Raw genomic sequence first — 24,509 nt, 5'->3', positions numbered from 1 at the left:
TGCAAATGCCATTATTTAATGCCTTTTTATGGCTGAGTAGTATTCCATGGTGTGTGTGTGTGTATATATATATATCACATTTTCTTTTTTTATTATACTGTCAGTTCTTGGATGCATGTGCAGAACGTGCAGGTTTGTTACATAGGTATACATGTGCCATGGTGGTTTGCTGCACCCATCAACCCATCATCTAGGTTTTGGGCTCCACATGCATTAGGTAATGCTCTCCCTCTCATTTCCCCCCACTCCGCAACAGGCTCCAGTGTTCCATGTGTTCTCATTGTTCAACTCCCACTTATGAGTGAGAACATGTGGTGTTTGCTTTTCTGTTCTTGTGTTAGTTTGCTGAGAATGATGGTTTCCATCTTCATCCATGTCTTCGCAAAGGACATGAACTAATTCTCTTTTATGGCTGCATAATATTCCATGGTGTATCTGTGCCACATTTTCTTTGTCCACTCTATCATTGATGCCCCTTTGGGTTGGTTCCAAGTCTTTGCTCTTGTAAACAGTGCTGCAGTAAACATAAGTGTGCATGTGCCTTTATGGTAGAATGATTTATAATCCTTTGGGTATATACCCAGTAATGGGATTGCTGGGTCAAATGGTATTTCTGATTCTAGATCCTTGAGGAGTTGTCACACTGTCTTCCACAATGATTGAACTAATTTACATTCCCACTAACAGTGTAAAAGTGTTCCTACTTCTCCACATCCTCTCCAGCATCTGTTGTTTCCTGACTTTTTAATGATTGCCGTTTTAACTGGTGTGAGATTGTATCTCACTGTGGTTTTGATTTGCATTTCTCTAATAGCCAGTGATGATCAGCTTTTATTCATATGATTGTTGGCCACATAAATGTCTTCTTTTGAGATGTTCATATCCTTTGCCCACTTTTTGATGGGGTTGTTTGGTTTTTTCTTGTAAATTTGTTTAAGTTCCTTGTAAATTTGTTTAAGTTCCTTGTAGATTCTGGATATTAGCCCTTTGTCAGATGGATAGATTGCAAAAATTTTCTCCATTCTGTAGGTTGCCTGATCACTCTGATGACAGTTTCTTTTGCTGTGCAGAAGCTCTTTAGTTTAATTAGATCCCATTTGTCAATTTTGGCTTTTGTTGCCATTGCTTTTGTTGTTTTAGTCATGAAGTCCTTACCCATGCCTATGTCCTGAATGGTATTGCCTAGGTTTTCTTCTAGGGTTTTTATGGTTTTAGGTCTTATGTTTAAGTTTTTAATCCATCTTGAGTTAATTTTTGTATAAGGTGTAAGGAAGGGGTCCAGATTCCGTTTTCTGCATATGGCTAGCCAGTTTTCCCAGCACCATTTATTAAATAGGGAATCCTTTCCCCATTTCTTGTTTTCATCAGGTTTGTCAAAGATCAGATGGTTGTAGATATGTGGCATTATTTCTGAGGCCTCTGTTCTGTTCCATTGTTCTATGTATCTGTTTTGGTACCAGTACCATGCTGTTTTGGTTACTGTAGCCTTGTAGTATAGTTTGAAGTCAAGTAGCGTGATGTCTCCAGCTTTGGTTTTTTGTTTGTTTGTTTGTTTGTTTTTGGTTTTTTGCTTTTGCTTCAGATTGTCTTGGCTATACAGGCTCTTTATGGGTTCCATATGAAATTTAAAGTAGTTTTTTTTTATTATTATACTTTAAGTTTTAGGGTACATGTGCACAATGTGCAGGTTTGTTACATATTCCAATTCTGTGAAGAAAGGCAATTGTAGCTTGATGGGAATAGCATTGAATCTATAAATTACTTTGGGCAGTATGGCCATTTTCATGATATTGATTCTTCTTATCCATGAGCATGGAATGTTTTTCCATTTGTTGTGTCCTCTCTTATTTCCTTGAGCAGTGGTTTGTAGTTCTCCTTGAAGAGGTCCTTCACATCCCCTGTAAGTTGTATTCCTAGGTATTTTATTCTCTTTGTAGCAATTGTGAATGGGAGTTCACTCATGATTTGGCTATCTATTATGGGTGTATAGGAATGCTTGTGATTTTTGCACATTGATTTTGTGTCCTGAGACTTTGCTGAAGTTGCTTATCAGCTTAAGGAGTTTTTGGGCTGAGACAACGGGGTTTCCTAAATATACAATCATGTCATCTGCAAACAGATACAATTTGACTTTCTCTCTTCCTATTTGTATATGCTTTATTTCTTTCTCTTGCCTGATTGCCCTGGCCAGAACTTCCAATGCTATGTTGAATAGAAGTGGTGAGAGAGGGCATCCTTGTCTTGTGCCAGTTTTCAAAGGGAATATTTCCAGCTTTTGCCCATTCAGTATGATATTGGCTATGGGTTTTTCATGGATAGCTCTTATTATTTTGAGATACATTCCATCGATAACTAGTTGATTGAGAGTTTTTAGCATGAAGGGATATTGAATTTTATCAAAGGCTTTTTATGCATCTATTGAGACAATGATGTGGTTTTTGTCATTGGTTCTGTTTACATTGTGTATTATGTTTATTGATTTACGTATGTTGAAACAGCCTTGTATCCCAGGGATGAAGCCAACTTGATCATGGTGAATAAGCTTTTTGATGTGCTGCTGGATTCAGTTTGCCAGTATTTTATTGAGGATTTTCACAACGATGTTTATCAGGGATATTGGCATGAAATTTTCTTTTTGTGTGTGTCTCTCTGCCAGGTTCTGGTGTCAGGATGAAACTGGCATCATAAAATGAGTTAGGGAGGAGTCCCTCTTTTTCTATTGTTTGGAATAGTTTCAGAAGGAATGGTACCAGCTCCTCTTTCTACCTCTGGTAGAATTTGGCTGTGAATCCGTCTGATCCTGTGCTTTTTTGGTTGGTAAACTGTTAATTACTGCCTCAATTTCAGAACTTGTTATTGTTCTATTCAGGGATTGACTTCTTTCTGTGTCCAGGAATTTATGCATTTCTTTTAGATTTTCTAGTTTATTTGTGTAGAGGTGTTTGCAGTATTATCTGATGGTAGTTTGTATTTCTGTGGGATGAGTGGTGATATCCCCTTTATTGTTTTTTATTGTGTCTATTTGATTCCTCTCGGTTTTCTTCTTTATTAGTCTGGCTAGCAGTCAATCTATTTTGTTCATCTTTTCAAAGAACCAGCTCCTGGATTTATTGATTTTTTTTAAGGATTTTTCATGTCTCTACCTCCTTCACTTGTGCTCTGATCTTAGTTGCTTCTTGTCTTCTGCTAGCTTTTGAATTTGTTTCCTCTTGCTTCTCTAGTTCCTTTAATTGTGATGTTAGGGTGTTGATTTTAAATCTTTCCTGCTTTCTGATGTAGGCATTTAGTGCTATAAATTTCCCTCTAAACACTGCTTTAGCTATGTCCCAGAGATTCCAGTACATTGTGTCTTTGTTCTCATTAGTTTCAAAGAACATCTTTATTTCTGCCTTAATTTCATTATTTACCCAGTAGTCATTCAGGAGCAGGTTGTTCAGTTTCCATGTAGTTGTGCGGTTTTGAGTGAGTTTCTTAATCCTGAGTTCTAATTTGATTTCACTGTAGTCTGAGAGACTGTTTGTCATGATTTCCATTCTTTTGCATTTGCTGAGGGGTGTTTTACTTCCAATTATGTGGCCAGTTTTAGAATAAGTGTGATGTGGTGCTAAGAAGAATGTATATTCTGTTGATCTGGGGTGGAGAGTTTTGTAGATGTCTATTAGGTCTGCTTGGTCCAGAGCTGAGTTCAAGTCCTGAATATCCTTGTTAATTTTCTGTCTCGTTGATCTAATGTTGACAGTGGGGTGTTAAAGTCTCCCACTATTGTTGTGTGGGAGTCTAAGTCTCTTTGTAGGTCTCTAAGAACTTGCTTTATGAATCTGGGTGCTCCTGTATTGGGTGCATATATATTTAGGATAGTTAGCTCTTCTTGTTGCATTGATTCCTTGACCATTATGTAATACCCTTCTTTGTCTTTTTTGATCTTTGTTGGTTTAAAGTCTGTTTTATCAGGGACTAGGATTACAACCCCTGCTTTTTTTTTTTCTTTCCATTTGCTTGGTTAATATTCCTCCATCCCTTTATTTTGAGCCTATGTCTGTCTTTGCACATGAGATGGGTCTCTTGAATACAGCACACTGATGGGTCTTGACTCTTTATCCAATTTGCTGGTCTGTGTCTTTTAATTGGGGTATTTAGCCCATTTATATTCAAGGTTAATATTGTTATGTGTGAATTTGATCCTGTCATTATGATGCTAGTTATTTTGCCCATTAGTTGATGCAGTTTCTTCATAGTGTCAATGGTCTTTACAACTTGGTATGTTTTTGCAGTGGCTGGTACCGGTTTTTTTTTTTCCATGTTTAGTGCTTCCTTCTGGAGCTCTTGAAAGGCAGGCCTGGTGGTGACAAAATCTCTCAGCATTTGCTTGTCTGTAAAGGATTTTATTTTTCCTTCACTTATGAAGCTTAGCTTGTCTGGATATGAAATTCTTGGTTGAAAATTGTTTTTTTAAAGAATGTTGAATATTGGCCCCCACTCTCTTCTGGCTTGTAGGGTTTCTGCAGAGAGATCTGCTGTTAGTCTGATGGGCTTCCCTTTGTGGGTAACCCAACCTTTCTCTCTGGCTGCCCTTAACATTTGTTCCTTCATTTCAACCTTGGTGAATCTGACAATTATGTGTCTTGGGGTTGCTCTTCTCAAGGAGTATCTTTGTGGTGTTCTCTGTATTTCTGGAATTTGAATCTTGGCCTGCCTTGCTAGGTTGGGGAAGTTCTCCTGGATAATATCCTGAAGAGTGTTTTCCAACTTGGTTCCATTCTCCCTGTCACTTTCAGGTACACCAGTCAAACGTAGGCTTGGTCTTTTCACATAGTCCCATGTTTCTTGGAGGCTTTGTTTGTTTCTTTTTATTCTTTTTTCTCTAATCTTGTCTTCATGGTTTATTTCATTAAGTTGATCTTCAATCTCTGATATCCTTTCTTCCACTTGATTGATTTGGCTATTGATACTTGTGTATGCTTCACGAAGTTCTTGTGCTGTGTTTTTCAGCTCCATTAGGTCATTTATGTTCTTCTCTATACCGGTTTTTCTAGTTAGCAATTTGCCTAACCTTTTTTCAAGGTTCTTAGCTTCTTTGCATTGGGTTAGAACATGCTCCTTTAGCTTGGAGGAGTTTGTTATTACCCACCTTCTGAAGCCTACTTCTGTCAGTTCATCAAACTCATTCTCCATCCAGTTTTGTTCCCTTGCTAGCGAGGAGTTGTGATCCTTTGGAGAAGAGGCATTCTGGTTTTTGGAATTTTCAGCATTTTTGCACTGGTTTTTCCTCATATTTGTAGATTTATCTACTTTTGGTCTTTTATGGTGGTGACCTTCGGATGGTGACCTTCTGTGTGGACGTCCTTTTTGTTGACGTTGATGCTATTCTTTTCTGTTTCTTAGTTTTGCTTCTAACAGTCAGGACCCTCTGCTGCAGGTCTGCTGGAGTTTGCTGGGGGTCCACTCCAGACCCTATTTGCCTGGGTATCACCAGCGGAGGCTGTAGAACAGCAAAGATTGCCTTCTGTTCCTTCCTCTGGAAGCTTTGTCCCAGAGGGGCACCTGCCAGATGCCAGCTGGAGCTCTCCTGTATGAGGTGTCTGTCGACCCCTGCAGGGAGGTGTCTCCAGTCAGGAGGGACAGGGGTCAGGGACCCACTTGAGGAGGCAGTCTTCCCTTAGCAGAGATTGAGCACCACGCTGGGAGATCCACTGCTCTCTTTAGCACCAGTAGGCAGGAATGTCTAAGTCTGCTGAGGCTGCACCCACAGCCACCCCTTCCCCCTGGTGTTCTGTCGCAGGGAGATGGGAGTTTTATCTATAAGCCCTGACTGGGGCTGCTGCCTTTCTTTCAGAGATGCCCTGCCCAGAGGAAGGAATCTAGAGAGGCAGTCTGGCTACAGCGGCTTTGCCGAGCTGCAGTGGGCTCTGCCCATTTCCAACTTTCTGGTGGCTTTGTTTACACTGTGAGGGGAAAAGAGCTTACTCAAGCCTCAGTAATGGTGGACGCCCCTTCCCCTACCAATCTCAAGCATCCTAGGTTGACTTCAGACTGCTGTGCTGGCAGCGAGAATTTCAAGCCAGTGGATCTTAGCTTGCTGGGCTCCATGGGGATGGGATCCACTGAGCTAGACCACTTGGCTCCCTAGCTTCAGCCCCCTTTCCAGGGGAGTGAATGGTTCTGTCTCACTGGTGTTCAGGCACCACTGGGGTATGAAAAAAAGCTCCTGCAGCTAGCTTGGTGTCTGCCCAAATGGCTGCCCAGTTTTGTGCTTGAAACCCAGGGCCCTGGTGGCATAGGCACCGGAGGGAATCTCCTGGTCTGCTGGTTGCGAATACCATGGGAAAAGCATAGTATCTGGGCTGGGGTGCACCATTCCTCACAGCACAGTGCCTCAAGGCTTCCCTTGGCTAGTGGAGGGAGTTCTCCGACCCCTTGTGCTTCCTGAGTGAGGTGACGCCCCACCCTGCTTTGGCTCACCCTCCTTGGGCTACACCCACTGTCTGACCAGTCCCAGTGAGATGAGCTGGGTACCTCAGTTGGAAATGCAGAAATCACCCGCCTTCTGTGTTGATCTCGCTGGGAGCTGCAGACCAAAGCTGTTCTTATTTGGCCATCTTGCCAGCCCCCAATTATTTCTTCTGCTATACAGAAGCTTTTTCATTTAATTAAGTCCATCTATTTAGCTTTGTTCATGTTGCATTTGCTTTTGGGTTCTTGGTCATGAAGTCTTTGCCTAAACCAATGCTTAGAAGAGATTTTCCAATGTTTTCTTCTAGAATTTTTATGGTTTCAGGTCTTAGATTTAAGTCTTTGACTCGTCTTGAATTATTTTTGTATAAGGTGAGAGATGAGGATCCAGTTTCATTCTTCTACATGTGGCTTGCCAATTATCCCGACATTATTTGAATAGGATGTCCTTTCCCCACTTTATGTTTTTGTTTGCTTTGTTGAAGATCAGTTGGCTATAAGTATTTGGCTATATTTCTGGGTTCTGTATTCAGTTCCATTGGTCTATGTGTCCATTTTTATACCAGTACCATGCTGTTTTGGTGACTATAGCCTTATAGTATAGTTTGAAGTCGGGTAATGAGACGCCTCCAGATTTGTTCTTTTTGCTTAGTCTTTCTTTGGCTATGTGGACTTTTTTGGTTTCATATGAATTTTAGAATTGTTTTTTCTAGTTCTGTGAAGAATGACAGTGGTATTTTCATGGGAATTGCATTGAATTTGTAGATTGCTTTTGGCAGTATGGTCATTTTCACAATATTGATTCTACCCATCCATGAGCATGGGATGTATTTCCATTTGTTTGTGTCATATATGATTTCTTTCAGCAGTGTTTTGTAGTTTTCTTTGTAGAGGTCTTTCACCTCCATGGTTAGGTATATTCCTGAGTTTTTTTTTTTTTTTTTGCAACTATGGTAAAAGGGATTGAGTTCTTATTTTATTCTCAGCTTGGTCACTATCATTGGTATATAGGAGAGCTACTGTTTTGTGTACATTAATTTTGTATCCTGAAACTTTGCTGAATTTATTTACCAGTTCTAGGAGCTTTTCGGATGAGTCTTTAGAGTTTTCTAGGTATACAAACATATCATCAGCAAACAGCAACAGTTTGACTTCCTCTTTACCAATTTGGATGCCCTTGATTTTTTTCTTTTTTCTGATTGCTCTGGCTGGGACTTCCAGTACTATCTTGAATATAAGTGGTAAAAGTGAGCATCATTGTCTTGTTCCAGTTCTCAGGGGGAATGCTTTCATCTTTTGCCTGTTCAGTATAACGTTGGCTATGGGTTCGTCATAGATGGCCTTTATTACCTTAAGGTATGTTCCTTCTCTGCCAATTTTGCTGAAGGTTTTAATCATAAAGGGATGCTGGATTTTGTCAAATGCTTTTTATGTATCTATTGAGATGATCATGTGATTTTTGTTTTTAATTATTTCTATGTGGTGTATGACATTTATTAATTTGCAGATGTTAAACCATCCCTGCATCCCTGGTATGAAACTCACTTGATCATGGTGGATTATCTTTTTGATATGCTATTGGATTTAATTAGCTAGCATTTGGTTAAGGATTTTTCCATGTATGTTCATCATGAATATTGGTCTGTAGTTTTCTTTTTTTGTTATGTCCTTCCCTGGTTTTGGTATTAGGGGGATACTGGCCTCATAGAATGATTTAGGGATAATTTCCTTTTTATCCAATGGAATAGTGTCAATAGAATTGGTACCAATTCTTCTTTGAATGCCAGATAGAATTCATCTGTAAATCCATCTGGTCCTGGACTTTTGTTGTTGTTGTTGTTGTTGGCAATTTTTAAATTATCATTTTAATCTTGCTGCTTGTTATTGGTGTGTTCAGAGTTACTATAACTTCCTGGTTTAATCTAGAAGATCTTTATATTTCCAGGAATTTATCCTCTTCTCTAGGTTTTCTAGTTTATGCATGTAAAGATGTTCATAGAAGCCTTAAATAATTTTTTGTATTTCTGTCGTATCAGTAGTAATATCTCTCATTTCATTTCTAATTGAGTTTATTTGGATCTTCTCTCTTCTTTTCTTGGTTAATCTCACTAATTGTCTATCAATTTTATTTATCTTTTCAAATAACAAGCTTTTGTTTCATTTATCTTTTGTGTTTTGTTGGTTTGTTTCAATTTCATTTAGTTCTGCTCTGCTCTTTATTTCTTTTCTTCTGCTGGGTTTGGGTTTGGATTGCTTTTGTTTCTTCAGTTCTGTGAGGTGTGACCTCAGATTGTGTATTTGTGCTCTTTCAGACTTTTTGATGTAGGCATTTAATACTATGAACTTTCCTTTTAGCACCACTCTGATGGTTAATACTGAGTGTCAACTTGATTGGATTGAAGGATGCAAAGTATTGATCCTGGGTGTGTCTGTGAGGGTGTTCCCAAAGGAGATTAACATTTGAGTCAGTGGGCTGGGAAAGGCACACCCACCCTTAATCTGATTGGGCAGCATCTTATTAGCTGCCAGCATGGCTATAATATAAAGTAGGCAGAAAAATATAAAAAAGATGAGACAAACTTAGCCTCCCAGCCTACATCTTTCTCTCATGCTGGATACTTCCTGCCCTCAAACATTGGACTCCATGTTCTTCAGTTTGGGGACTTGGGCTGGTTCTCCTTGCTCCTCAGCTTACAGACAGCCTATTGTGGGACCTTGTGATCATGTTAGTTAATACTTAATAAACTAATAGGATATATATATATATATCCTGTTAGTTCTGTCCCTCTAGAAAACCCTGACTAATACAGCCACTTTTGCTGTATCCCAGAGGTTTTGATAAGTTGTGTCACTGTATCATTCAGTTCAAACAATTTTTTATTTCCATCTTGATTTCATTGTTGACCCAACAATCATTCAGGAGGTTATTTAATTTTCAGGTATTTGTGTGGTTTTGAGGATTCCTTTTGGAGTTGATTTCTAATTTTATTCCACTGTGTTCTGAGAGAATACTTGATATAATTTTGATTTTCTTAAACTTACTGAGACTTGTTTTTTGCCCTATCATGTGGTCTGTCTTGGAGAATGTTCCATGTGCTGATGAATAGAATGCATATTCCGCAGTTGGGAAGAATGTTCTGTAAATATCTGTTAAGTCCATTTGTTTTAGGGTATAGTTTAAGTTGATGGTTTATTTGTTGACTTTCTTTTTTGATGACCTGTCTAGTGCTGTCAGTAGAGTCTTAAAGTCCCCCACTATTATTGTGTTGCCATCTATCTCATTTCTTAGGTCTAGCAGTAATTGTTCTATAAATTCAGGAGCTCTGGTGTTAGGTGTATATATATTTAGGATTGTGATATTTTCCTGTTGGACTAGTCCTTTTATCATTCTTTAATGTCTCTGTTTGTCTTTTTTAACTGCTATTGCTTTAAAGTTTGTTTTGTCTGATATAAGAATAGCTACTCTTGCTCACTTTTGGTGTCCATTTGCATGGAATATCTTTTTCCACCCCTTTACCTTAAGTTTACCTGAGTCCTTATGTGTTAGGTGAGTCTCCTGAAGACAGCAGAAACTTGGTTGGTGAATTCTTATCCCTTCTACCATTCTATATCTTTTAAGTGAGGCATTTAGGCTATTTACATTCAATGTTAGTACTGAGATGTGAGGTACTATTCTATTCATCATGCTATTTGTTGCCTCAATACCTTGTTTTTTTTTCATTGTGTTATTGTTATATAGATGCTGTGAGATTTGTGCTTTAAGGAGGTTCCATTTTGGTGTATTTCAAGGATTTGTTTCAAAATTTAGAGCTCCTTTTAGCAGTTCTTGTATTGCTGGCTTGGTAGTGGCGAATTCTCCCAGCATTTGTTTGTCTGTAAAAGACTGTATCTTTTCTTCATTTATGAAGCTTAGTTTCACTGGATACAAAATTCTTGGGTGATAATTGTTTTGTTTAAGGAGGCTAAAAATAGGACCCCAATTCCTTTTAGCTTGTAAGGGTTTCTACTGAGAAACCTGCTGTTACTCTGATAGGTTTTCCTTTATAGGTTACCTGATGCTTTTTCCTCATAGCTCTTAAAATTCTTTTGTTTGTCTTGATTTTAGATAACCTGATGACTATATGCCTAGGCAATTATCTTTTTGTGATAAATTTTCCAGGTGTTCTTTGAGCTTATTTTATTTGGATGCCTAGATATCTAAAGGCTGGAGAAGTTTTCCTCGATTATTCCCTCAAATATGTTTTTCAGACTTTTAGATTTCTCCTCTTCCTTGGAAACATCAATTATTCTTAGGTTTGGGTGCTTAACATAGTTCCAAGCTTTTTGGAGGCTTTGTTCACTTTTTTTGTTTTTTAATTATTTTTTTCTTTGTCTTTGAGGGATTGGGTTAATTTGAAAGCCTTATCTTCAAGCTCTGAAGTTCTTTCTCCTGCTTGTTTGATTCTATTGCTGAGACTTTCCAGTGCATTTTGCATTTCTATAAGTGTGTCCTTAATTTCCAGAAGTTGTGGTTGTTTTTTATTTATGCTATCTATTTCATTGAAGATTTTTGCTTTCATATCATTGAAGATTTTTCCTTTCATATCCTGTATCATGTTTATGATTTCTTTAAGTTGGAGTTCACCTTTCTCTGATGTCTCCTTGATTAGCTTAATAATCTACCTTCTGAATTCTTTTTCTGGCAATTCAGGTATTTTGTCTTGGTTTGGATCCATTGCTGGTGAGCTGGTGTGATCTTTTGGGAGTGTTAAATTACCTTGTTTTGTTGTATTACCAGAATTGATTTTCTGGTTATTTCTCATTTGCTTAGACTATGTCAGAGAGAAGATCTGGGAGGGGCTGTTCAAATTCTTTTGTCCCACAGGGTGGTCCCTTGATGTGTTGTTCTCCCACTTCCTCTAGAAATCGGGCTTCCCGAGAGCCGAACTGTGGTGATTGTTTTTGCTCTTCTAGGTCTAGCCACCTAGCAGAGCTACTGGCTTCAGGCTGGTACTGGAGAGTATCTGCAAAGAGTCCTGTGATATGACCCATCTTCATGTCTTTCGGCCATGGATACCAGCACCTGCTCTGGTAGAGATAGCAGGGGAGTGAAGTGGATTCTGTGAGAGTCTTTGGTTGTATTTTTGTTTAATGTGCTGGATTTGTATTGGTTGGCCTCCAGCCAGGAGGTGGTGCTTTCAAGAGCACATCAGTTGTAGTACTCTAGGGAGGAAGCAAACTTTCCCTAGGGTCACCTGGTTAAGTATTCAGGTTTCTCAGGTGGTGGGGAGAGCCATAGAGCTCCCAAGAGATTATGTCCCTTGTCCCTGGCAACCAGGGTGGGTAGAGAAAGACCACCAAGTGGGGGCAGGGTTAGGCATGTCTGAGCTCAGACTCTCCTTGAGTGTAGCTTGCTGTGGCTGCTGTAGGGGATGGAGGTGTGGTTCCCAGGCCAATGGAGTTATGTTCCCGCGGGGATAATAGCTGCCTCTGCTGAGTCATACAGGTCACCAAGGAAGTAGGGGAAAGCTGGCAGTCACAGGCTCACCCCGCACCCATGCAGCCTGAAGTCCTAAAGGCCAGTCTTACTCCCACTGTGCCCCCTCAACAGCACCGAGTCTATTTCCGGGCAGCTGGTGATCAAGGCTGAGAACTTGCCCTGGACCACCAGCCTCCCAGCTAAAAAGCAACGAGACTCACAGTTTTTCAGCATCTCAGGGAGCATGCAGCAGTGCTCCAGTTCCTTTAGAGGGTCTGTGGATTCTCTCAGCTTCCCTGGAATGTTGCTGTGGTAGTTCTTGGAGCAAAAGATCATGATGTGAGCCTCCACACCTCTCTGTCTGTCCAAGTGGGAGCTGCAGGCTAGTGCTGCCTCCTATCTGCCATCTTAATGATCTTATTCTTTTTTATGGCTGCATCATATTCAATTGTGTGTATGTACCACATTGTCTTTATCCAGTCTACCATTGATGGGCATTTAGATTGATTCCATGTTTTTGCTATTGTGAATAGTGCTGCAGTGAGCATGTGTGCATGCATCTTTATGATAAAATAATTTATATCTCTTTGGGTAGATACCCAGTAATAAGATTGCTGGGTAAAATGGTAGTTCTATTTTTAGGTCTTTAAGAAAATGTCACACTGCTTTCCACAGTAGTTGAACTAATTTAGACTCCCACTTAACAGTGTATGTGTTCCTTTTTCCCTGCAACTTTGACAGTATTTTTTTTTACCTTATTTATATAGAGAGGTGGCATTTTGCCATGTATCCTGGGCTGGTCTAGAACTCCTGGGCTCAAGTGATCCATCCTCCCTCCGTGGCATCCCAAAGTGCTAGGATTGCAGGCATGAGCCATGGTGCCCAGCCTATTTTTGACTTTTTAATCATAGCCATTCTGACTGGTGTGAGATGGTGTCTCATTCTGGTTTTGATTTGAATTTCTCTAATTATCAGGGGTGTTGAACTTTTTTTTCATATGCTCATTGGCCACATGCATGTCTTCTTTTGAAAAGTGTCTATTCATGTTATTTGCCCACTTTTTAATAGGCTTTTTCTTGTAAGTTTGTTTAAGTTTCTTATAGATGCTGGATATTAGGCCTTCATCAGATGCATATGGAAAAACATTCCATGTTCATGGATAGGAAAAATAAATATCATTAAAATGGCCATACTGCCCAAAGCAATCTATAGATTCAATGCTATTCCTATCAAACTACCAATGACATTCGTCACAGAACTAGAAAAAATTATTTTAAAATTCATATGGAATCACAAAAAGAGCCCAAATGATTGGTTCATCACATAAAGAGCCTAAATGATCAGTTCATCATTTAGTCTTTCTACTTAAGAGTAGTTTACAAACCACAGTTACAGTATTATAATATTCTGTGTTTTTCTGTGAGTTTTATACCTTCTGATGATTACTTATTGGTCATTAACCTTATTTTTTTTCTGATTGAAGTACTCTGTTTAGCATTTCTTGTGGGGTATATCTGGTGTTGATAAAAAGCCCTCAGCTTTCATTTGTCTGGGAAGATTTTTATTTCTCCGTGTTTGAAGGATGTTTTTGCTGGATATACTATTCTAGGGTAAAAGTGTTTTTCTTTCAGCACCTTCACTGTGTCATGCCACTCTCTCCTGGCCTGTAAGGTTGCCACTGAAAAGTGCTTCCAGATGCATTGAAGTGCCATTGTATGTTATTAGTTTCTTTTCTCTTGCTGCTTTTAGGATCCTTTCTTTATCCTTGACCTTTGAGAGTTGGACTATTAAATGCCCTGAGATAGTCTTTTTTGGGTTAAATCTACTTGGTGTTCTATGACATTCTCATACTTGCATATCAATGTCTTTCTCTAGGTTTTGGAAATTCTCTGTTAATATCCCTTGAATAAACTTTCTATCCTATCTGTTTCTCTACCTCCTCTTTAAGGCCAATAACTCTTAGATTTGCCCTTTTTAAGCTATTTTTTAGATTTCATAGGCATGCTTTATTCTTTTTTATTATTTTTTCTTCTTTCTCATCTGTGTGTTTTAAAATAGCCTGCCTTCAAGCTCATTAATTCTTTCTTCTGCTTGATCAATTCTGCTATTAAAAGACTTTGATGCATTTTTCAGTATGTCAGTTACATTTTTCAACTCCAGAATTTCCGCTTGATTCTTTTAAGTTATTTCAATCTCTTTGTTAAATTTATCTGATAGAATTCTCTGTGTTATCTTGATTTTTTTTTAGTTTCCTCAAAACAGTTATTTTGAATCTTTATCTGAAATGTCACATGTCTCTGTTGCTCCAGGATTGGTCCCTGTGCCTTATTTAGTTCATTTGGTGAGGTCATGTTTTCCTGGATGGTCTTGATTCTTATGGATGTTTATCTACATCTGGGCATTAAAGAGTTAGGTATTTATTGTAATCTTCACAGTCTGGGCCTGTTTGTACCCATCCTTCTTGGGAAGACTTTAATTTGGCTTTCCTGCTCCACCTCTCCTCTCTTTTGCCCAATTTATTTTAAGATGGAGTCTCACTCTGTTGCCCATGCTGGAGTGCAGTGGCATGATCTTGGCTCACTGCAACCTCTGCCTCCAGGGTTCAAGCAATTCTCCTGCCTCAGCCTCCAAAGTAGCTGGGATTACAGGAGCCCACGACCATGCCCAGCTAATTTTTAGTAGAGATAGGGTTTCATCATGTTGCCCAGGCTGGTCTCGAACCCCTGACCTCAAGTGATCTGCCTGCCTCAGCCTCCCAAAGTGCTGGGATTACAGGCATGAGCCACCACACTTGGCCTCTCTTGCCCATTTTTAAAGTTGGGTAGTTAGTTGTTGAGTTGTGTTCTTTATTTGTATTTTTATATGTTATGGATACAAGACATTTTTTATTTTCTTAATAATTCTTTTGAAAAGCAGGAGATTTTAGTTTTGCTGTATCCCAGCTTATTGAATTTTTCTCTTCTCTCCCTCCTCTGAATCCCAGTCATATTGACCTTCTTTCAGTTCTTTATACATGCCATGCTCAAGCCTATTGCCCATTCATCTAATTAACTGTTACTTATCCTCTGAACTCAGTTTAAATGCTACTTCCTCAGGGAAGGCCTTCCCTGACAGACCCCACATAGATTTCTCTGAGTTTCTCTGTTAAACACTCATAAAATGCACTTCCTTTCTTCAAATAATTTATCTGTTTAAAACTGAGAGTTAATTTGGGGGAATGTTTTTATTTTAATATCTGGTGTGTATATACATATATATGTATATGTCTGATATATGTTACACACATAATTTGTTCAGTGAATATTCATTGGGTAAGTAAATGAATAAGTAAAGAATAGAGGGTCCACCAATAAACTCAAGTGCATATAAAATTTCAAAGCAGAAAAGTGTTTTCAATCAGTAGAAAAAAATGATGGTTGATATAGTTTGGATATTTCTCCTTGCCCAAATCTCATGTTAAATTTTAATCCCCAATTCTGGAGGTGGGGCATGGTGGGAAGTGTTTGGGTCATGAGGGCAAACCCCTCATGGCTTAGTGCTGCCCTCATGATAGTGAGTGAGTTCTCATGAGATCTGGTTGTTGTAAAGTGTGGCATCTCATCCCCCACTCTCTCTCTCTCTCGCTCCCGCTTTCGCCATGTGAAGTGTCTGCTCCCAGTTCAACTTCTGCTATGAGTAAAATTTTCCTGAGGCCTCCCCAGAAGCTGAGCAGATGCTGGTGCCATGTTTGTACAGCCTGCAGAACTGTGAGCCAATTAAACCTCTGTTCTTATAAATTATCCAGTCTCAAGTATTTCTTCAGAGTAATGCAAGAGTGACCTAATACAATGATGTATCAGGCTGTGTTTGCAATACTATAAAAAAAAATCTGAGCTTGGGTAAATTATAAAGCAAAGAAGTTTAATTGACTCATAGTTCTGCAGATATTACAAGAAGCATGGTGCTGGCATCTGATTCTGGTGAGGGCCTTAGGAAGCTTACAATCATGGTGGGAAGTGAAGAAGGAGAAGGTGTCCCACATGCTGAAAGTGGGAACAAGAGAGCAAGGGGGGGAGGTGCCACATACTTTTAACAACCAGATCTTGAGTGAACTAACTGAGCAGGAACAAACTTATTACCAAGGTGATGGTGCTAAACCATTAATGAGGGATCCGCCCCCAGGATCCAATCACCTCCTACCAGGCCCCACCTCCAACATTGGAGATTACATTTCAACATGAGATTTGGAGGGGACAAATATCCAAACCATATCAGATGGATTTATTTAACGAAAGGCATAAGACTATTAACTATTTGTAAAAATCTAAAAATGCTAAAGAAGTCCTCATACACTTCTTACACCAAAACAAAATCCAAATAAATGAAACAAATGCAAAAATTAAACCATGATGGTGCTAGAAGAAAACGTGACAGAAAATCCTTATGGTAAATCAAAATATGAAAATAAAGTAAGGAAATATGTTTTTTGTAATCTTAATGTATATAAGCAGATCAGAAAAGCCAGACCACATAGAGAAAAAGCATGGTAGATCTCATGTAAATTTAAATTTTACATAATCCATGTTTTTAAAATTACATGTAACATATATCACAAAGAGTTAATGTCTTTAATATACAAGTAATTTTTCCAAACAATAAGAAAAAGTCATTACCTTCATAAAAAAATTAAAAACTGTCATGAACAAACAATTTGTAAAATAAGGAAATGGTCAATGGCCATATGGAAAGGTACCTTTCAGAAAGGAAATTTGGTAAGATCTATCAAAATGGAAAATGTGCATACATTTTACTGATCATTTTCATTTTAAAGATTAACCTTAAAGATATAATCTCAGAAGTGGAAGAAGCTATATGCCCAGAAATGTTTGTTTCTGAAGTACTTAGAGTAGTAAAAATTTTGGAATATCTTAAATGTCTATCAATAGGAAAATTATATAAATTCTGATAATATATAAAATTTATTATTATTATTATGTACCCATCACAGTTGTAACTTTACATATAATGAAATTATTTGCTTCCCTATATCTCTTTGTCCATAGATGATGGAGTACATGAGATTAAGAATGTCCATGTTTGTCTCTAGCAACTGGCTCATTTCCTAGTAGGCACTGAATACATACTTATTGAACAAACAAATGAACTGAGGTCTCTCTTTATCTTAATAGGCTGGAAGTGATGGAGAGAGTATTGGAAACTGTCCCTTTTGCCAACGCCTTTTCATGATCCTCTGGCTTAAAGGAGTTAAATTTAATGTGACAACTGTTGACATGACCAGGTAAGAGAAATCAGGACATGTTAAATTCTAGGAATTGAGATTGGTAGATACCAATAAAATATTGGTGTTTATTTAATGTGTACTTTATCTGGAGACCTAACTCTGCTTATTTTTAATAATCATAGAAAGCCTGAAGAACTGAAGGACTTAGCCCCAGGTACCAATCCTCCGTTCCTGGTGTATAACAAGGAGTTGAAAACAGACTTCATTAAAATTGAGGAGTTTCTAGAACAAACCCTGGCTCCTCCAAGGTACAGCATTTACAGGATACTATTTTGCTGAAGATAATCTATTTTACTGGCTTGTTTATTGCAGATTTAGTATTCTTACCAATTTAAGTACTTTTGGATTTCTGGGCCTACATGTCAAATGACACACATGCATGAACATCCCCCTCCAACTTCAAATACAAAAAGATGATATGTGTAATATTTCAAATAATTTTTAAAAGCTGCATAACATACATAACACAAGAAGGTAAGTTCTCTGTGCTCTAGAAATAGAGTAGGGACATATAGTGAGATGGGAGTGAGGGAGTGGGATACTAACACTATGTAATGCATAAGGATTGGTCATGACTGGTCCTTAACACCACTGACGAAATGACAGAACACACCCAACACAAGGGCTAGTGGCCAGGAAATAGACTTCAAGCAGTTAACCAGAGGCCAGAACTGCACTGCCTACACTTGAATGACAACCGCACATCTCTGTCTACCCAGGATAGGTCTAGAAACAAGAAGCATGCTGTATTAATTTTCTATTGCTGTGTAACAAATTACCACAAACTTAGCATCTTAAAACAACACCTATTTATTATCTCACAGCTTCCATTGGTCAGTTGTCTGGGCATAGCCTGCTAAGGTCCTCTGCTCAGGGTATCAAAAAGTGGCATTCAAGGTGTTGGTCGGGAACGCAGTTATCATATGGGGCCCAGGTGACTCTTCCATCTTCATTCAAGTTTTTGGCAGAATTCGGTTCCTTGCACCTATATGACTGAGGTCTTAGGTTATTGGGTAGCTATTTGTTGGGGTTGGGTTGGCATTCAATTACTAGCGGCTGCCCCTCTGTATAGGCATTTCACAACATAGCTGATTGTTCCCTTCCTCTAAAACCTGCAGGAGAATGTCTCTCTGATGGTTCATCTTCTTTTTTTTTTTTTTTTTTTTGGAGACAGAGTCTCGCTCTGTCGCCCAAGCTGGAGTGCAGTGGCACATGTTGGCTCACTGCAAGCTCCGCCTTTTGGGTTCACGCCATTCTCCTGCCTCAGCCTCCCGAGTAGCTGGGACTATAGATGCCCGCCACCACGGCCGGCTAATTTTTTTTTTTTTTTTTGTAATTTTAGTAGAGACGAGGTTTCACCGTGTTAGCCAGGATGGTCTCGATCTCCTGACCTCGTGATCCACCGGCCTCGGCCTCCCAAAGTGCTGGGATTACAGGCATGAGCCACTGCACCCGGCCTGATGGTTCACCTTCTTTTAAATTTTTTTTATCAGTACAAATTATGGGATACACATGAAATTCTATTATGTGTATGTAATGCATAGTGATAAAGTCAGGGTATCTACGATGTCCATAACCCAAGTACAATACATTTTTGTAACTATAGTCACCCTACTCTTCTATCAAACATTGAATTTATTCCTTCTATCTTATTTATGTGTGTACTTTTAAATACACTTCTCTTCATCTTCCCTTCCCCTCCCAATCACCCTCCCCAGTCTCTGTTATCTATCTTTCCATTCTCTATCTTCATGTGATCAACTTTTTTAACTCACACATACAAGTGTATACCACACTTTCTTTATCCATTTATCTGTTGATGGACACTTAGGTCGATTCCGTACCTTGTCTATTGTGAATAATGCAACAATAAACATGAGAGTGCAGGTATCCCTTCGACATACTGATTTCTCGTGCTTTGGATAAATGCCAATTAGTGAGATTTTTGGATCTTATGATAGTGCTACTTTTGGTTTTTTCAGAAATCTCCATGCTGTTTTCCATAGTGGCTATATTTATATTCCCAAAAACAATGTATAAGAGTTCCTTTTTCTCCACATCTTTGCCAATGTCTGTTAATTTTTTGTGTATTTTTAATAATAGCAATTCTGACTGAGGTGAGATGATATCTCATTTTGGTTTTGGTTTGCATTTCTCTGTTGATTAGTAACATTGAGCATTTCTTTATGTACATTTTGGCCATGCCCTTTGCCCAGATTTTATGAGATTTTTTTTATTGTTGAGTTGTTTGATTCCTTGTATATTCTGGATATTAGTCCCCTGTTGAATGGTTTGCAAACATTTCCTCTCATTGAAAAGGTTGTCTCTTCACTCATTTCTTTTGCTGTGCAGAAGCTTTTTAGTTTAATTGAGTCCTATTTGTCTATTTTTGTTTCTATTGCCTGTGCTTTTGACATCTCAATCATAAATTATTTGTCTAGACCAATGTCCAGAAGAGTTTTCCCTAGGTTTTCTCTTATTATTTTTATAGTTTTGAGTATTATGTTTAAGTCTTCAGTCCATTTTGAGTTGATTTTCGTATATAGTGAGAGATAAGGATCAAGTTTCATTCTTCTGCATATGGCTATCCAATTTTCCCAGTACCATTTATTGAAAAAGGTGTCCTTTCCCCAATGTTCTTGTGAACTTTGTCAAAGATCAGCTGGCAGTAAATATGTGAATTTATTTCTAGGTTCTCTATTCTGACCATTGGTCTATGTGTCTACTTTTATACCAATAACATGCTATTTTGGTTACTATAGCCTTGTAATATATTTCAAAGTCAGGTAATGTGATGCCTCCAGCTTTGTTCTTTTTGCTCAGAATTGCTTTGGCTATATGGAATCTTTTTTGGTTACATGTGAATTTTAGTATTCTTTTTTTCTAATTCTGTGAAAAATGACATTGATATTTTGACAGGGATTGCATTGAATCTGTAGGTTACTTTGGGAAAATCACAATTCTAATAATATTCATTCTTCTGATCCATGAGCATTAGATGTTTTCCCATATATTTTTATCATTTTCAATTTCTTTCATTAGCATTTTGTAGTTTTCATTGTAAAGATCTCCCACCTCCTTGATTAAAATTATTCCTAGATATTTTAATTTTTAGCTATAGTAAATGGAATTGCCATCTTAATCTCTTTTGTGGGTAGATCATTATTGGTGTATAGAAATGCTACCTATTTTTTAGTGTTGATGTTTTTAACCTGGAACTTTACTGAATTTACTTATCAAATCTAAGAATTTTTTGGTGGAGTTTTTAGGTTTTACTAGATACAAGATCATGGCATCAGTAAAAAGGGACAATTTTACTTCCTTTTTTCCAATTTGGATGCCTTTTATTTCTTTCTCTTGCCTGATTGCCATACCTAGGACTTCCAATACTATGTTGAATAGGAGTGGTGAAAGTGGGCATCCTGGTTTTTTTTCCATTTCTTGGAGGAAAGGCTTTCAATTTTTCCCTATTCAGCATGATATCAGCTGTGGGTTTATCATATATAGCCTTTATTATTTTGACATATTTTCCTTCTATGCCCCATTTGTTGAGAGGTTTTATTATGAAGGGGTGTTGAATTTTATCAAATGCTTTTTCTGTATCTATTGAGATGATGATATGTTTTTTGTCCTTTATTCTATTGATGTCATATATTGAGGTTATTGATTTGCACATGTTGATCCATTCTTGTATCACTGGTATAAATCCCACTTGATCATGGTGTATTATCTTTCCGATATGCTATTGGATTCAGTTTGCTAGAATTTTGTCGAGAGTTTTTGTATCTATGTTCATCAGAAATATTGGCCAGTAGTTTTCTTCTGTGTGTGTGTTCTTGTCTGGTTTTTGTATCAGGGTGGTGCTGGCCTCATAGAATGAGTTAAGGAGAGTTCTCTCCTCTTCCATTTTTTTAGAATAGTTTCAGGAGAATTGGTATTAGTTCTTCTGGTAGAATTTGTCAGTGAATTTGTCCAGTCCTGTGCTTTTCTTCATTGGGAAACTTTTTATTACTGACTCAATCTTGCTACTCATTATTGGTCTGTTCATGTTTTCTATTTCTTCCCAATTCAGTCTCAGCACATTGTATGTTTCCTGGAATTTATCCATTTCCTCTAGGTTTATCAGTTTGTCAGCATAGTTGTTCATAATGGTCTCTGGTGATCTTTTGTATTTCTTACATATATGACTTAATGTGTCCTTTTTCATTTCTAATTTGTTTGTTTGGGTCTTCTACTGTTTTGGTTAGTCTAGCTGGCAGTTTATCAATTTAACAAAAACCAACTTTTTGATTCATGATGCTTTATATTTTTTAGTCTGTATTTCATTTAGTTCTGTTCTTTATTACTTCCTTTTTCTGCTAATTTGGTGTTTGGTTTGTTCTTGCTTTTCTAGCAGCTTTACATACATTATTAGATTGTTAATTTTTCATTTTCCTACTTTTTTGATGTAGGCATTTATTGCTATAAACTTGCCTCTTAGTGCTGCTTTTGCTGTATCCCACAGGTTTACGTATGTTATGTTTCAATTTTCATTTGTTTCAAGAATTTTTTTCTTCTTAAATTCTTTGTTGACCATTCGTTGTTCAGGAGCATGTTGGTTAATTTTTATGTATTTATGCAGTTTCTAAAGTTCCTCTTGGTGTTTGTTTATAGTTGATTTGATTTCATTGTGGCCTGAGAATATCCTTGGTATGATTTTCATTTTGTTAAATTTATTGAGACATTTTGTGGCCTAACATATGGTCCATCCTGGAGAATATTCCATGTGCTGATGAATGTATATTCTGTAGTTGTTGGATAGAATGTTCTGTAAATGTCTGTTTGGTTCATTTGGTCTAAAGTCCAGTTTAAGTCTAATGTTTATTTGTTGATTTTCTGTCTAGATTATCTATCTAATGTTGACAGTGGGATGTTAAAGTTCCTTCCTATTATTGCACTGCAGTCTGCCTCTACCTTTAGATCTAGTAATGTTTGCTTTATGAATCTGGATGCTCCAGTACTGGGTGCATATATATTTAGGATTGTTATATCTTTTTTGCTGGGTTGATCTCTTTGTCATTATATAATGATAGTTTTAGTCCTTTTTTCACTTTTTTTATTTAATGTCTGTTTTATCTTATATGATTATAGCTAATCCTGCTCACTTTTGGTTTCCGTTTGTGTGAAATATCTTTATCAACCCCTTTCAGTCTATATGTGTCTTTACTAGTGAGGTGAGTCTCTTGTAAGTACTATGCAGTTGGATTATGTTTTTTAAGTCTATTCATCCAGTGTATGTCTTTTAAGTGGAATATTTAATCTGTTTATGTTTACATGTGAAGACTTATTTCTGTCATTTTGTTATTTTTTTCTGGTTGTTTGTATATTCTTTGTTTTTTTTTTTTTCTTTCTCTCTTGTCATTTATCATTACAGTTTGGTGGTTTTGTGTAGTGGTAACATTTGAGTCCTTTATTTTCTTTATATCCAAGCAAGAAGGATGGCCACTATTCTCACATTGGGAGCAGTGTATAAGTGATTCAGCCTTTCCTTTCTTGTTGGACTCCTTACCCTTCAGACGAATTCCACATGTAGCATTTGGAATGACCTTTGGCTTGTACCCAGGAACTGAGTTGGACAGTACAGAACGTTTGGGACCATCTTTTCTTGGAGCGGCAGCTTTGTCTTTTGATTTCTGTCTTCCCTGAAAAGAGTCCTCCTGGCTGTCGGGAGAGCTTTCCCCTTCAGATACCTTGCCAGAGGAGCTGTCCTAAGTGCCTTTATTTTTCTGCTTCTCGTCACCTCAACCATCTTTGCCATCATCTGAATCACCGCCACTGTCTAGAGCAGGGAGCTCAGAATCCAGAGTGGCCTCCTACAGGGCTGTGTTTAATGGCAGATACCATAGCTCATCTGGTGAGTACCTCTTATAATATTCCTGGAACCGTCCGGGGATGAGAGCCACTGGGTAAGAACTGACCTTTGTTTGCACTGTTGGCAAAACTTCCTACTTCTCTTGAGGCACCTGGATAACGTGTCTGCAAGTCAAAATAAGCTCTTCTTTCTTCCATGCGTTCCCGGTTTAAGTTGCTGCTTTTTTTGGCAGTTTATTTATTTATTTATTTATTTTGAGACAGAGTCTCGCTCTGTCGCCCAAGCTGGAGTGCAGTGGCACGATCTCGGCTCACTGCAACGTCCACCTCCCGGGTTCATGCCATTCTCCTGCCTCAGCCGCCCAAGTAGCTGGGACTACAGGTGCGTGCCACCACGCCCGGCTAATTTTTTTGAATTTTTGGTAGAGACGGGGTTTCACCATGTTAGCCAGCATGGTCTGGATCTCCCGACCTCGTGATCCACCCGCCTCGGCCTCCCAAAGTGCTGGGATTACAGGTAGATTTCTTAATATACTCAGGCACTTTACTGGCTTCAACTTTCTGAGTATTCTGTTGTTACATTTGGGAATACTCTTTGTAATGGTCTGTAATTTGTTGACGTTCTTTTTCTTGTAGAATAACAGAATACTCAGCATGTTTGGCTGGATATTCCTTTATCATTAAAACAATCACTTCATCACTGTGCAGTTAAACCTAGAGTGCACTGAGTTTCAGTAATGACATTTGGCTCTCTCAGGTAGAGTTTCTCCTTGTAAGACAAATCTCGTCTCTCTAAATCTGGATATTTCCTTTTAAAGGAGGTCACAACTAAATATTAACTGACTTGTTCTTGAAGCATATAGTATTCTCCTGTTTCATCAGGTGGCCATTTCACAACTCCTAGAACTATCTCCTGAGCCCATATACCTCTTTTTGGATGCCTGGGTCCTGTCATTTGAATTATCTTCAATTTCATCCTTCGAGAACTGCGCTCCAGGGGTGGCTGGGTCGCTGTCGCATGGGGGGATCCTGACATCCGCCCGACCCCATATTGTTTTAAATATTTGTTTTATTCAGCATACCCTTTTCCCACATATCTGTAATACTAGGCATTAGCACTCTTTTTACATCTGTGCCAATATAATACGTATAGTGACGTCTCATTGATACTTAACTTGTATTTCCTTGAATAATAGATACATTTAAGCATCTTTACCTACGTTGTTTGATCATTTGGTTTTGTTCTCCTGTGAATCATCTTGTCAAATCCGTCTGATTTTCTATTAGCTTCATACTGAATAGGCAAAAGCTGGAAGCATTCCCCTTTAAAAGAGGCACAAAACAAGGATGCCCTTCTTACCACTCTTATTTAAAATAGTATTGGTTTGCATTTCTCTGATGGCCAGTGATGAGGAGCATTTCTTCATGTGTTTTTTGGCTGCATAAATGTCTTCTTTTGAGAAGTGTCTG

The 24,509-nt window shown here is 38.2% G+C and overlaps 1 protein-coding gene and 1 pseudogene across 2 annotated transcripts in view; one reads left to right on the top strand and one right to left on the bottom strand.

The window, feature by feature from the left end:
- The window catches only part of CLIC2 (chloride intracellular channel 2), a 94,812-nt gene that overhangs the window by 54,725 nt on the left and 15,578 nt on the right, over positions 1 to 24,509 (top strand). For both annotated transcript variants that reach the window (XM_055267291.2, XM_055267292.2), the window contains exons 2-3: positions 17,077 to 17,186; positions 17,312 to 17,437. In XM_055267291.2, the coding sequence (XP_055123266.1) occupies positions 17,077 to 17,186; positions 17,312 to 17,437 (236 nt within the window). The remainder of the gene's footprint in view (positions 1 to 17,076; positions 17,187 to 17,311; positions 17,438 to 24,509) is intronic.
- On the bottom strand, positions 18,060 to 23,977 carry LOC129476346 (PHD finger protein 10-like; annotated as a pseudogene).

The sequence above is a fragment of the Symphalangus syndactylus genome, chromosome X, assembly GCF_028878055.3.
Source record: "Symphalangus syndactylus isolate Jambi chromosome X, NHGRI_mSymSyn1-v2.1_pri, whole genome shotgun sequence".
Classification (NCBI taxonomy): domain Eukaryota; kingdom Metazoa; phylum Chordata; class Mammalia; order Primates; family Hylobatidae; genus Symphalangus; species Symphalangus syndactylus.
Note: the sequence above shows the minus strand (reverse complement) of the source record. Positions and strands in the feature narration are given on the sequence as shown.